We start from the raw sequence: 15,911 nt of genomic DNA, 5'->3' as shown, positions 1-15,911 counted from the left end.
CTCAGACAAAACAGGCGTCAAAGCAAAAATTTTAACATCAGGCCCTAGCTAAGCTTTGACAATGGTGGGTTTCAAAGTCCGACAATCAGACCGCAGACGAAATTTTTTTTTGGTTTGAGGATTTTTTCAATACATTAGTGTTTTATTTAAAAATTCAAATGTTTATTTTAGGATAATTATATTATGAAACTATGATCAGTTTCTAGTATTTTTTTCAATGGTGGGTTTGAACCCACTAACCCCCTTATATACGGTCTAGATTAACAGTTATAGTAATACAAAGATCCAGCTTCAGATGTGTTTTGAAAATCGAGGGAAATTTAGGTCAAAAAAGGGACCTTTTACACTGGTAAAAGGGAAATCCTGCCTTCGGAGATTGGCAACACTGCGCGCAAGACAAACTCTACAAACTGTGCACTGGACGTTCATTTGGAGCTCGGTTGAGAGAAACAAAATAATCTTCAGTATGGGAATTTTGAATAGTGCAAGTAAAGATTAAAGTAAAAATGTCTCTGTTTTTTAAATGAAGTTACCGTGACTTTTTTTTTTTGCGGTGTGTTCTAGTGAATGGACAATGATGAACGGAAAGTCTTCACAGGAGAAGAGATCATTTTGCAGGCTCTGCAATTCTTCTGAGCATCTATTAATCCCATTATTTGGCGAGGAATTCACCAGGAAAAGGATTTGTTACAAAATTAAAGAGACTATAGCCATTAAGGTGAGCATTGTAATATTTGTTGTTGTACACACATAATTCCGAAAAAACATTAACAGCATTAAACCTTTCTCAACAAAAGCGAAGGTCCAAGTTCCGATTGTTTAATATGAAATTATTCATAGTACATTTGCATTTTTTACATGGTTTCATTTCTGTTCATGCCTGGTAACACACACCCTGAGGCACTGCATATTTTCTGGAGAATGATTGTAACAGTTTCATATATTTTGTGTATCGCATGGTTCGTACTTACCAATTGTGTATTGCGGAACATAGTTCAAGGTGCCATTATGCTTTTTACACGAAAAGAAACACTTGTTCTACTAAAATAACGCATTTTCTAAGTGGTATCCAACGCATGTAACTGTGCGATATTGCTTACTTTGAGAATGATATCGCGGTACTATTATAGTATGGGGGTGACACCTATAAATCATATATTTCGCACTTTTTTATATTGCTAACATACTATTTTGGAATGCGGAACATTTCCTAAGGTGAAATAATGCATTTTTAACTAAGATAATCTCTATTTCTTACATTTACGAGTACTTACTGTTACTTGTTATTTCGATTCTGTAACACATTATGGCGGGCGATAGCGTACTGGTTCAGGGCACGTTGTGCGAGTGTTTTGTAGATTTGTGCAGTGTTGCAACCTCGTTCACCGGAAAATATCTACTTTCGTGCCCGGATTTGAAATTATGCTAATACCTCGCAAACCATTGACATTAGCCCCAAAAAACATTTTCTGTAAGGTTAGGTTAAGTTAGGTTAGGCAAGCATAGTTAAAAAAAATAAACAAAAATTGAAAATACTCGACACGTCATGTTCTAGTGAAAACACGGCGAGTTTGAAACACTGACTACGGGGAACATTGTGCTCTCGTGCATAAAGCAAATGGTGGCAGCAGAAACAGCATGTCGGGCAGAGATTTTCACAGAAAACAACATGTATTCGCATTAAAATGGATCAAAACTACATTCACGAACGTCCACAACGCTACAGAAAATGATTTCCGTAAGTACTTTCTCCTGTAAATTTGAAGAAATCCATCACCCCTATACTATAATGTTATTGATATCGCTTTTTTTGTTTTCGAATATCATTGTTTCCAACCTCCTTCACTGAAAAATACCTACTATCATGTTCGTCACGTGTGTAAATTGTACATTATGCATGGGTAGCTGACGAATAGCCCCCAAACTATTTGCGATAAGGTTAGGTTAGGCAAGCATAGTTAAAAAAAAGGTATTGGAAACACTGACTTGATTTCCCGGTCAAATAGATACCACGATGAAAGAAAATACCTCGACTAACGTTGGAAACTTGAGAGAAAATCATTTCCGTAAGTAGTTTCTTCTGTAAAAATGAAGAAATGTGTGTCCGATGTATGAAACTGTTACCGCATGATTTTTTCTTCTGTATAGAATGATGTTTTCCAATGGGCCTCCCCCGGTGGCGTAGTGGTAATGCCGTCACCTTGTAATGAAGAGGTCCCATGTTTGATACCCGGTGGAGAAACATTAGCACCATCTAGTTGGCTGCACTTTTTGACACTCGGTGCAGTGCAGGTGTATCCAGTGTCAAGGTAATGCAAGGAAATGATGTTCGGGTCCTTGGTCGCTTTCCACACCCTCAATTTCGCAAGGATTTTTATTTTTTTTAGGAACTACTTAAGATGACTAGATCCCTCTCCGATTTTCTTCATATTTGGCATACTTACTAATTGAGGCCTGCTAATGACGAATCTGAAGTTAAAATTTGTCGGAAACGTCTAGAAATTGCAAAATAATTGCGAACCATTGACGTGTGGTTAGGTTAGTTCGGGATAGGTTAGGCAAACATAGTTAAAATTTGGTGTCGTGGTAGTATCAGGAATATATGTATTTGCTTGTGAAACAAAAATTTTTACGAAAATCGACTATTTCCATACCGAAAACTAATGCCTTATTTTAGCTTATTTTGCAATTTCTAGGCGTTTCCGACTACTTTTAACTTCAGATTCGTTATTAGGAGGCCTCAATTAGTGAGTATGCCAAACATGAAGAAAATTGGAGAGGGGTCTAGTCATCTTAAGTAATACTTTTTTAATGAAGATTGTGTGTTTACAATTGTGAAGAACAAAATTCTGGAGCACAGAAACGTATTTACGACTGTACAGCCGTTTAAAGTTGCGAGGTTGAAGTCTACTTGAGGCCATGTTAGTTTTGTAGCACCTGCACTCTACTTGCGTCCATGTTAGTTTTGTTGCACACGTACTGATGGATGTATGTAAATGTTGGTTTTTCACGGCTATACCCCAAGAAATGTCATGAAAATGCTGTCTAAATTTCACGCCGATTCTGGGCTCCGCCCCTGGGGTAATTAACCAACCGTTATCGGGGCTACCTGGCTTTCTCTATAGAGTCCCTGTGGAAGGCATGTTAGAAACTGGCCGAGCCATCTGCCCCCGACACTATTTTCCACACTGACACATGAAGGTTCCAAAAAATGAAGGCTAAAATTTAACCTCGGAAGGTAAGTTACCTCTTTTGTCCAAGGCCAGACACTGAATTGCAGGTCGAAGTTGAATTTGGAAGTCCAAATGAGAAGTAAGTCATATGTCAAAAGTCTTTTGTCCTTTTCCACAGAATACAACCCTCTCCTTCCTTTCCACCATAAAAATAAGAAGTCGCAAATTATCCCATCCCACAAGTTATTCAGAAAATACAAGCCTCCCCTTTACGGCCTGCAGTTGCCAAAAAGAAATGTACATGTTGTTCCACAAGATAACATATTTACACACCCCGCCAATACATCACACAATTAACATATCGAAATCACAAATTATCCCATTGCACAAGTCTATCATAAGATGAAAAATAAAATGTGCAGACGTGTGCCTGTGACATGAATCCATGATGGACCTAAAAAACCGTATGGACGTTACATACGTAAAGAATTTTAAAAGTTAAGAAAACTTAAGTTTCGTAGCACGTAGATCTAAAAAAATACCATCCATGCTATTTTGAAACACCCTTTGTTATAAAAAACTAATTTTTGTGACGAAAATATTTGAAATGTGTGGGAAATCGAGGGTGTAGGGTGAGACCACGGAGCCTGACGTTCAACCAACTAGACGGAAAGCGGTGTTCAAGTTCAGAATATTCAACAAATGTCTGCCTGCTGCTTTAAACGGTCACTTGATTGGTTAGCACGCACCATGTGACCATACACCAGTCTGGAAGGCAATGCAGAAACCAAATACACTACTTGACTCCAAATCAATGAACTAGACCACTTGGTATTGCACCGTGCAACCAACTAGATGCTTCGGTGCAAAGAGAGTCAAAAAGTGCTGCCGGTATGACTTGAGATGACTGGACCCCTCTCCGATTTTCTTCATATTTGACATACTCACTAATTGAGGAGGCCTCCTAATCACGAATCTGAAGTTAAAATTTGTCAGTCACGTCTAGAAATTGCGAACCATTGATGCTAGCCTCACGAACCATTGGCACGTGGTTAGGTTAGGCAAACATAGTTAAAATTTTGTGTCGTGGTAGTATCAGGAATATATATATGTGGTTGTGAAACAAAAAAATTCGCGAAAATCGAGAGTTTCCATTCCGAAAACTAACGCCTTATTTTAGCTTATTTTGCAATTTCTAGACGTTTCTGACAAATTTTAACTTAAATCTAACACACTTCAACAAATAAAGGGGTCCTGGGTTCGAATCCTGGCCCAGGCATGGATGTTTGTGAATTTGCATTCATCAATTTCATCATATCATCACTTGTTCCCATCTTTGCAAATTAGCCAAAAGTGGCACAAAAAGGGAAGTAAAATAAACCAAATGAATTCAACAAATACAACCAATCACATCTAAAACCATTGTTAAGAAATTTACATACATAGGCTACGTTGAAAATTCATATTTCCCACAACTTTACTGCAGGGGCAAGAAGGATATTCCTAAATGCATCAGTATCCATGTGGCCAGTGTTCACCCAATTTGTTGTATCCTGGATTACTTTCATTATTTTTTAAAAGCAAAATATCATTGTATAGGCACCGACATTAGACTATAAAACGGTGGAAATTCTTACAGCATTAAACCAAATACTCTTTCAATTAAAATGTAATATTATTATGAGTAGGGTTCAGAAGTTGACCTAAAATGTCAGAAAATGACCTATAGAATGATCTTAAAATTCTTAAAAATTTAATTTTCGGTCTGAGAATGAAATCTTGATTTTTTTAAAATACACTATTTGAATAATTCAATAAAACCTGTTGTTTGGTGGTTTATACTATTGAAGCAAAGGGATAATGTAGTGTTAATGTAGTTTTCTTTATTTTTACTTCAAGGTTACATAAAATACACAGCAACGTTTTTAGGAAAAAAAAATGTATAATTTATTATTCTTTTCAGAGTGGGCCTTCCACAATACAGTAGTCAGCCAGCATCTGAAAATACGGTTGGGTTATGTGTACATCAGATTTTATATATATATATATATAATATTGTGACTAATTTTACTTTAAAACCCCAAATTAAAGCTATAATAGAGACCACGTAGGGAACCTCAAAGTTGGATTCACACAGTGCATTTTAAGTTTGCTGGAGGAAAAATAAATTTACTACAATAAATTATTTAATGCATTGCCAAACATTTCAGTAAAAATAATATTGTACTTTTCCATTGACCATATTTTCTATTAATTGCGATCTTTGCTAAAAGGACCATGCCAGGAGATTTGAATAAGTGCATTATGCTAGTAAATGCATTTAAAATTCATGAAATAACAAAGGAGGAGGAAAAAAAACCGTCAAAAATTGAGAAAAATACAATAAAAATGGCAAAAAAAATACTGAAAAACGATCTAGAAGCCACAAAAGGCTGGCCGTCCCCTGTGGCAGAGTGGTTAGCACATCACGCTACAGAGGTGTGAAGGCAGAACATGAACATGTATTGCGACTTGAGATCCTGATCTTTGCAGATTGTCTCAACCATTTTTACAAAGCATCAATATAAAAAAATATCAATCCCAAAAGGTTCATTTTTTTATGTTGGTGTTTCATACTTGTATTTCTACCATTTGGTATCATTTATGTTAAATGTAAGTACTTTAGTTCAAATTTTACAGTCAATTTATTGCACTTTCCATTTGGCAGGTGTTGGAATCGGAAAAATCTTGGGCCTGCTTTAAGTGTATAAATAGGTTGGAGAAGTTTTGGGAATTCAGAAGAACTGCACAGGAGTTGGATAAAAATTGGCAAAAGAAGAGGAATGAAGTATGTACAATATTTCTTCTTGCATACAGTACTTTTAGGCTATGTATAGTCAAGATAGCTTTATAGCAGTGAACAAGTATGCACACAGTAATTATTTGAGACTTAATAGACTCTATTCTTGAATTGGAATGGTTATTTATATGTCAGGGTGCCTGCCAGTCTGGAAAACCTGGAAAAGTCAGGAAATTTTACTTTTTCTGGAAAAATTATAGAAATTTACTGTTTCTGGACAAATCGAGGTTTTTGGACTAGCACACTAAAATATATATTTTTTTTAGCAAAGAAAATAGGACAAACAAAATATTAAAAATTTGTTGTGGACAAACTATACCTCAATTTGATACACTAAGTATTGTTGGTACCGGTAGTTACAGAAAAATTGTATATTAAATACTCTTGGAAAACGTCATATTTTGAACTATTTTCATGTAGAAATCTACTACAGTAAGTGGCTATTGAAATTTGATACTTAATTTTGCAATTTTTGGGTTGTGTTTGGTAGATACTATTAATAAATTTTACTGTAATTATTTATTACTTATGCTATAATTGTTATGATTTTTTATTTTGAAATTAACCATAAGTCCGTATTTGTCAGGTATTTCGTAAAAGCTCACCCCTTATACCATTTTCCAATAGTCAATTTCTATTCTAGTTTCCCTTCTTATCACTTACAAGTGAAGTGAATATTTTAAAAACTTGGTTAGGTGGCATTCTAAGTGTGATGTTAGCTAAAATATTGTGGCCTTCTTGCACTCGTCTTTAAATACATTTATTGCCCTAATGGCTTTAGTCTGGAAAATTTTGGTTATTGGTCTGGAATACCTGGAAAGTCAAGGAATTTTATTTTTACAAAATCGTGGACACCCTGTATGTTGATGTTTTACTAATGTGTTATTATTCTAGTGTGTAGTACTAGTTATATCTAGTGTGCTGCAGGAACTACATGTTCTAGGCAGCATGATGAATTTATCCACCCACACTTGAGCTTATTTGCAAAGTGACATATCTTCATCAAATACTTGACTTCAGAAAACAGTAAATTTTGAAAAGAGCAGTAATGTGAAGAAATATAATTTTTCTTACATAACTCCATCTGTAGAGGCAAGTGAATGTGAATCATGGAGCAATAGAATCAGAGAAATTGAAATGTTATCATTTAGCGGATGGAGCCTCATCCGAAGGTAAAGGTGCAAGGGACCTTTTCAAGCTTGTACCTTCCAAACTTGCTACAAAGTGGCACGTAGCACGAGAATTAATTGTTGTAGAGATATTAAATCAGTTTTATTTTCTTTCTTAAAGACTGGGCTTTTGCGGGAGCTATAATTTACTCCCAATAATGAGTGTTAAATGAAGAAGAAGAAAATAGTTTAAAAAAAGACTGCATGCAACATGCCCCTCTAGCCTGCATAGTAGACAGAATTGAATGAAAAAATAGTATGTAGCAGTGGTATTCATTCAAACATACAAAGTTTCGTTGAAAAAGTCTGATACTTCTTGTAGAAAAAATAATAACAACATATGTTGTTTTGTAAGTCAAGTGTGTCATATCTTTTTATGTATTCTAATTAACCAAAGAGACACCTCTGACATATCGTGTAGTTTTCAAGAAGTGGCATGTTACATGATGCTGGTCAAATTTCGAAAATTGTGTCTTTGCCCCCACATCCCTCTCAGATCCCAATTGTCACATGTTATTAATGTTTTTTTTTCTTCTCATCCTTACATCTGAAAGTGAAATATATTAGAAAAAGCAGTGGTTTAGCTCTTTTTAAAAAAATCTAACCCATGATATTACGAGAAGTAACAAAGGACTTTTTCCATCTCCATTTGTTAATAATAGTAACACTGCAGGGGCATATCTAGAAATAAAATAGGGGGTCCAACCAGGAGTGCCTTCTCCAAGGCCAATGGCATGCCCTCCCCCTCCCTCGATCATGTCATAAGCCCCATAAAGTATTTAATTACAACAACATGTCTTCTACTATACTTTTTTAAAGCTGTACTGAATGCTTCACTTGCTGTGGAGAAGTATTTTTTGGCAGAACTTCGAATGATGACAAAACATCGTTAGTATTGAGAATTCTATTTGTCAGATTACTCACTAGCCATTGGCAGAAGGAATGAAAACATGAAAAAATTCATGTGGAAATATTCCCCTAAAATAGTACGAGGATGGTGTTTTGTTATTTTTGGAATTGCAATTGCAGAATTGAATGTCTGATGACACCTTTCAGAAGCAGTTTGAAATATTTAGCAGAACTCTTCATCTGAAATCTCCAGATGTCCCTGAAGCTGTTCTGTGATATCTAATGCATAAGAGCAGAGGCTATATCGTGATGAGGTCTCTAAATACTTTGACAACTGTATAGTAAGACAGAAAAGCTTTTCACAGATAAATACTGCAATTAAGAAAGTCCCCTTTTCAACTACAGCTAAAAGATAACTTGCTTGTGATGATTCACTTGGACAGCTCCACATAATTAATAAGGTTTAAGAAATTAACAAAAATTCAAAGTTAATCATGTTTTTATAGAAATCGTGTTTCACACACTGGCAATAGATTTTTAATATTTGATACATAATGCAATATATTGTTTTTAGTATTTCACCACTGTATGTATCATTCTGAAAAAAAAACAACACACATACACACTCACTGACTTCACTTACTGTACCACAACAGTTCCTTACAGTGAAGTTAGACATGGCTGAAGCCAGGGCTCATTTTATCGTATGACTGGCACAGTGCGTAAACATTCCTTTTGAGTACTGTTGTTTTATTCGTGAATGTATACCATTAAATCTGCAACTCCTATTACTTGCACCATCGTAACCCTGACCACATATGCATTTTTTCATGACGAGACCAAGTTTGTGACACTCTTCAAGAAGAACTGAAGTCAGATTTTCAGCTGACATATCACTACCCAGCAGGCTCAAAGCCTCATAACATACGTTCATGAGGGGCTCATCCCTTATCAGGAGCTGCCATCTAAAGTTGAAAAAGTGGGGGGTAAAAGTTCTGAAGATGAATTTCTCAGTATATTACAGCTTATTATACAAGATGTTTAATCCTGGTAAGGAAGTAAAATTAATTAGCCTTATACTCTATTTAAGTTAGACATATGCAAGGTTTCGAGGGACTTCAGCTCCCTGTTCCTGCTACTAAGTGTGAAACTTTAGTAGTTGTTATTGTCAGAATCGGCACATTTACATAGTGTCTCATCGGGAAGTATGCTGAATTTACCACAATATTTTCAAAAAGATGAAATAAATTTGGGGGGGTCCAGACCCCCTGTATACTCCCTTGTAACACTGGATATATTGTTTTGTAATTTGAGTGGAATTGCAACATTGAGGCTTGAAGAAAATTACATAAAGTACCTAAGTTATGTTCTAAACTAGCATTTTGTATTTGTACACAAAATTTGAGGTGTGTATAGTACATAATAACAGTAATGATTTTTTTAAAAAAACAAAGGGTCCTAAATGGTACATTGGCTGTGATATTTCCATATCTGTGCATCACACCAAAAGGGTTAAATGACTTTCAGGTGTACATTATCCGACATTGAACTATGAGATATGTGAGCAAATATAGTGGTGACTTTGTGTTTATGTAACAGTGAGTATTGCCTCAGAGTGCAGGAAGAAAGTTGACCCCCCCCCCAAATAGTAATTTGCAGCAATGTTTATGGGTGAAAATGTAAGTTGTTGTAGGGTGCCTCTGTTAAGAATCATTGTCACTGCAAGTGGAAGATATGAAGCCCACAGAACTACAATATGTTTGCCAAGATGAAAGAATCATTGAAAGGGAAATTCTTCCACAATGATGGGTTCACATCTGTGCACTTTTTCTTACCTACCGTAGGCACGTGGACCTTCCCAGTGGCCATGTGGTAATGCTGTCACCTTGAAAACAAGAGGTCCTGGGTTTGATCCCACTTCAAACTGTAGGTCCAGTTCTGATTAGCCTATCTATGCGTAGAATGGACTTGAAACTTGACTTCGACTATAGGCATGTGTGAAATTTGTGACATGGCTAGCAGGAGCAGTTGTATGCATCTGCAATCGTCTGCCCATCCCAGACAGAGTAAAGTGCAACATTCTTCATTTTCCCTTTCTTTCCATCTGAAATTTGCTGAGTGCAAGCATGTCTCCAGAATTTTTGAAGTACAGGCACATAGGCAGGAGGAGGGCTCAGGGGGCTGAAGTCCCCCTCCAAAATTCTACAAATATCTAATTTAAATAGTGTATAGTGGTGATGAATTTTAATTCCTTAGGAGGATCTTGCTTAATAAATTGTGATATACTGAGAAATTCATCTTCAGAGCTCCTACCCACCCCCTCCTGACTTTTTCACCTTTAGATAGCGGCTACTGATAAATGATAAGCCCCTCAGGAAGTAAAATTCTGGTACGGGCCTGGGGGGATAGGGTAATTATTTTTCAGGGAGGTTTGATGGTTAATGTAGGGTGAAAATTATCATGATTAGCATTTCTGCAAATTGTGTGGGAGGGAGAGCTGTAAGACCAGTGGCATGCCAAGGAATTTGGAAAGGGTGGGGTTATGTATGCTTTTTGCAAATAGTCCTCATTTTGACATAATTTCCTGCATTTGATGGTTTTTTTTCGGAATTCTGGGCTAAATGCAAGGTGCCTCTGTTGGGCATGCCACTGGGCAAGACCCTTGTTGTGTCACAGAATGAGTTAGTGTAATTCTTTGATTTTAGTGATAGGTTGGGTATTTTGGGTATATTTTTCTAGCTGTTATACACTAGCTTGATGAAGGTGTATATTACATATTACTACTGTGGTACCTTGTCTCGAGAGCATGGTCACTTTATTTCATACTAACAGGGATCACTACTTGTGCTCCCCTTAATATTGATAAACATTCTTAAACATACAGCCGAGAAATTAGGTGGGTGGCAGAAGTTCACGCTGTTGCCATGTCGGAGCTCAATTCCATGTTTTCTGAGGTTTAAGAGAATGAAAAATCTCGTTGTAGAGTTGGGCTTTGTAATCCACATGATACAAACTGACAGTATTTGCTTGAAAGGTCAGGAATGAAAACTGTATGCCCTAGAGAAAGGTTGGTCTGACACTTGAACTAGGCAATGCAGCCTGGTTGATGTTGCCACACAGTGTGAGGGAACCAGCAACTTTTGTCCTGCTCTCGCTTTGCTTTTTCCATGTGGAGCACCAACGCAATTCTGTCCAGCCACCTATTTTAATGGCTGTGCATGTAGTTTTAAATGCCTGTTCCTAATTTATAGTAAACATAATAATTAACCTTAATTTCTCAAGCTAAGATGAATTTTCCTGCCCTTCCCAGGAACCAGTAGTATCAACAATAAGTAATGTTGTTCATCAAGAACCAGTAAATGGTATTGTCCAGCCTCCAGTCTCTCCGGACCCACATACTCCAGGTAGAGCAACAAACCAGCTACAATACCTTCAGAATACTGTTATGACGGCAGTTCTAAAGAGCAAAAATGCATGGCCATTCGCAAAACCTGTTAATGCTGAGGAATTATGCATACCTGTAAGTATAGTGTGATTTTGTACATAATTTCTCTTGTGGTATAGCTGTACATATTTAATCATCCTGTCTTTATGTGGTAATTTTTTTAACATGTGTGCACATAAACTTTTCCATATTCTTATGATATTGTTATATTGGCTGTGTCACCTACCCCCTCTTACCTTCCCAACTACTATTTTATGGCCGTATGAGATGACATAATATTGTTATCCGGGAATCCTTTATTTTTGATTTCATGTGACCATCAGTGGATTATTGAGATGGGTGCCGGAAAATAAATTGTCATTACTTTAAAGTTAAAGGTAATAGCAGCACCCCAACCCCTTTCACACCTAAAATTTATATTACCCTAGCAAACAATTTATCCATCCTTCATAAATCTAGCTTCTTGTAAGTCAGTTTAGAAATTTAGCTCTTTTATGCGCATCAGGTTTGGCAACACTGCCAGGATGGCTGTAGGAGGTAAGGAGAAATGCATTGCACTTATGAGAGTATTATTTTATTTGTTTTCTTGGGAATATCAAACTTCCGATGGCATAGAAAAAGATATTAACGAGGATGGCTACTCACTGGGAATTCTTTGAATTCCAGGAACTATGCATGAATTATTGCCTCTGGGAATTATGCGAACCCGACGCTTAATAGCAGAAGGCGACAAAAAAGAAGGAGAAGAATTATGCGTGATTTCTACATGAATTTTTCTCCGTAGACGTGAAAAATTGCAAATTTTATTAATCCAAATCCCATTGAATTTATACATATTTATTAATGCCCTGAGGCAGGTTTTTCAGAGGTTTATTTTTTTACCAAGGAAGGAAAATAAAAGAAAACTGCGTGAAAAATAAAACAGAATTCTCTCAATTCCTTTACTTCGTTAGTTTCCTTTGTAGAACAATCTATGTCACAGATGGAATATTATTGCAAGATGTCTTGAAGTTGATAGGTAAATTTGAATTTAAAATTCTTATACAGTTAACAATTTTTCATAGATTAGTATATCCCATAACATTTGTGACTTGTGTTTGTAGATGTATTTAGAGTCTGGGTATGTGAAATGGCAAATGTAAAATCCGCACCTTAAATTAAATATTTTAAATATATGTACCGTTTAATTGAATTGAATTAGAATTTTTGGATAATTTGGAATCGCACAGACCCTTTATATTGCTAATATATTTGTGTGTGTACGTGGGCTGTGAGAGGAGGTAATACGTAAGGCTGAAACAGAGAAACCATGTGCTTGTACCCTTGAATTTTTGGAAAGTTTGCCTTGAAAACTGGGAATGATACTTCAATTTTATCAATGTTCTAGCGTAGCCACCCTGTTAACGGAAAGAGGGCAGTTTGATGAAGCTTTTGACCAGCGGAAAAGTCAAAACTTCCATTTGCTTAGCTGCAACTTGAAGTGTAAGTTGTTGAGCTTTTTCTCCATAAGGAATACATGGTATCTGAAAATTCTCACTTGCCATATTTTTCAAGTATCGTGTCTGTCTTAATAATCAACATAAAAAACACTTCCACTTGCAACATGGGGAGAAATTCATACTCTTGCATACGCCCAGGTTTGGTTTTAGTAGCATTCTGATGATATTGATATAAATGCACACATGAGTAACTGTAACTCCTCACCTTAAAGGACTTTTATATCACCCTGTATAATAATAGAGAATTTCCAAATAACTTGTACTTCGAGAATTGAGGGCTTACCTTCTAACCTTCTAAGACAGGAGCAGCTGAACAGCAGGGCAGCCTCACATCATCTCAGGATGCACCAGAACTAGAGAACTCTAGAATCCTATTCTCAGGCGTATTTATACTGGGATTGACCTTGTTATCATCCTCAGCTCAGCTGAGAGAGCTTCCAACCTTGTGGTTACTTTTGTGAATTGTCCATTCTGGGGAAGCCTTGCAGACCATGGCAAAGGTTTTGTGGTCAGTAGACCTTTATTTAAAGCTTAGACAGGTTGTCTGCCAGTCAAGAAATCAACAGGTAGGTCAAGAAAGTCAAGTAATTATGCTTGTGGTCAAGAATTTTTGCAATTTTTTTTTAGTTTAGAAATTTACATTGCTATATACCTTTACTGGGATTTGATAAAATTGAATATTTGGAAATCTAAAATTGTAGTGAGTTGTGGTTAAGACTTTTTCACTTTGTTTCTTCATTCTTATGTGCGTGAAGTTTTGTAAAAATATGAAAGTAATGTGGCCATTCCTCATCCAGGATGAAGTTTGAAACATTAATTTTGACATGCATTAATAACACTGTTCTACGAAGGTTTTTCCTTATGTGGAAATCAGTTTTTCTGAAGCACTTTGGTGTGGGAAATTCAAATCTGTAATTAGAATTTCGCTATCAATCACAGTTATTTTAGTTATAAAGAAATAAGTCTCATTTTACTCATTCACAGTTAGTGATAAATGCAGGGAATTATCAGTCTAGCAGTTGGCAACATCTGCTTCTGAGCTTATGTTTCCAATTTTGGCAGTTCTGCTACTAAGTTACATGATGTACCTGCAAGTTATTGTCAAAATACTAAGCAGATGTTTGCAGATTGTGTTTAAGTTGTCATATTTTGCCTGTCGAAGTTCAGCAGATAGCTTCTGCTACATCTGTGGAGAGTTTGCATTTTCAAGGTTTAAGAAGAGGATTCACTACATCATAACAGGACATTGGAGACCAGGATAAGGAGTGGGCACCACATATCTGTTGTGCAGCATGATTAAATGATGGAAAGTTAAAAATGCCCGTGTCACCGATTGTTATTTTTGCTTAACGAATACACAGGGATTTAGAAACAGGAAATCTAATTAATGCATAGTTTACTCTGCAATAAGACCAGTGTGACACACTGAAAGTCTTCCAGTACCATAGAGACAAAGAAATGAGATCGTCAAGGAGAGTGAAAAAAGTAGCAATGAGGATCTGTCATAATATCCACATAAAATAACCCTCTGCATCAGGCAGCAAGTGCACAAATCTAATACTTTTTAACTCAAGCGGAACCTTGACTTAGGCTTAAGTAAACAAGAGGCAGAACTGCTGGGTTTCAGGGTATATTAATATCTTCTCCACCCAAGCACAAACGCTACTAAATTTAGGCAAAGTGTAAGAGTTTTTATTGCCTGTTTTGAAACTGATGACATACTGACTGACTGCAATCAATCTCATATGTTCTTCTAATATCTCAAGGAAACCTATGGGATATTAGAAGAAATCCATTAAATATAATTAGCATGAGTGGAAGATATTTGGCAACTTCAAGATAGTTGCAATGATATTGAGGATGCAGCAGGGCTACACAAAGTACGACACCTGCTTTCTCTGTGAGTGGTATTGCCGTGACAGAAAGAACTTCTACGCAAAAAGGAATTGGGCTGAACAAAATTGGCAAGTGTGAGAAAAAATGTACAGATATGATGTTCCTCTTCACCTCTTCACACCAAGCTAAGCCTTACGAAACAATTTGTAAAGGCTAGGGACACAACTGGAAGAAGATTTAAGTGTGTTTCAAACAAATTGCCCCACCCCATCTTTCACCAGCAAAGGGAAAGGAAGGCATTTTGTGGGACCTTAAATTAGAGAACTTCAGCAAAATCCAGAGTTCGAAGCATGTCTAACAAAGAAGAAAGACCATAGATATAATGTTACATGCAATAATTTTATAATATTTTTGTGAAATTAGTATTGTATAACAATTCTCTTTGTGAATATTGTGTCATTTATAAATTTGAAACATAATATACTAGGTACAGAGAAAGAATGATAAAATTATTACATGAGTCCACTCGTTCTCGTTAAAATTGCAAGAATATTATAAAAAAGAAAAAAATCAAGATTACTCGTAAACTATCCCTGACAGAGAAAATCCAAATACAGATATGGTATGGTAGGGGTTTATCTTTGAATAAAAATATATACTTTCTTAATTTCCAACTTTTCCCCCAAGTAGGGGGCAATTAAATAAATGCTAAGAAAGAGGTGAAGAAAAAGTCATGAATTTTGGATTTATTTTGGTAGACACCCTGTTAGATGATATCTTGGATGTTGATATCACATGATACTCAGGGCCAAGGTTCTGGCCTTGCTTACAGTAAGCCACCACTATTTCTTGTAGGTTACCTTGTCTGTAACCTTGCCCTTGATTGCACAGAGGGAAGGTAAGGGCTTTGACTGAATCACTTGTGCTGAGGATGAGACAAGTGTGTGTGTGTGTGTGACATATGTTTTTGCTTCCTGAGTCTTTTATACTTCCTTTCTGAGGCAATGCCCTGTTATCTAATTAGCATAATTCTGCTCGTTGCCCAGATAGTTTTCATTTGGGCTAGAGACCACTAATCACTAGGCACAGAGCATGCTGGGT

General features: G+C 36.4%; 1 protein-coding gene across 3 annotated transcripts in view; it reads left to right on the top strand.

The window, feature by feature from the left end:
- Positions 1-409: 409 nt before the first annotated feature.
- Positions 410-15,911, top strand: part of LOC145978877 (uncharacterized) — a 34,028-nt gene continuing 18,526 nt past the window's right edge. For all 3 annotated transcript variants that reach the window (XM_083111797.1, XM_083111789.1, XM_083111807.1), the window contains exons 1-3: positions 410-718; positions 5,881-6,000; positions 11,341-11,550. In XM_083111797.1, the coding sequence (XP_082967923.1) occupies positions 575-718; positions 5,881-6,000; positions 11,341-11,550 (474 nt within the window). In that variant the 5' untranslated portion in view covers positions 410-574. The remainder of the gene's footprint in view (positions 719-5,880; positions 6,001-11,340; positions 11,551-15,911) is intronic.

This window comes from Lepisma saccharinum, chromosome 1 (genome assembly GCF_977018435.1).
Source record: "Lepisma saccharinum chromosome 1, izLepSacc3.1, whole genome shotgun sequence".
Lineage (NCBI taxonomy): Eukaryota > Metazoa > Arthropoda > Insecta > Zygentoma > Lepismatidae > Lepisma > Lepisma saccharinum.
This window is presented reverse-complemented; position numbering and strand designations above follow the sequence as displayed.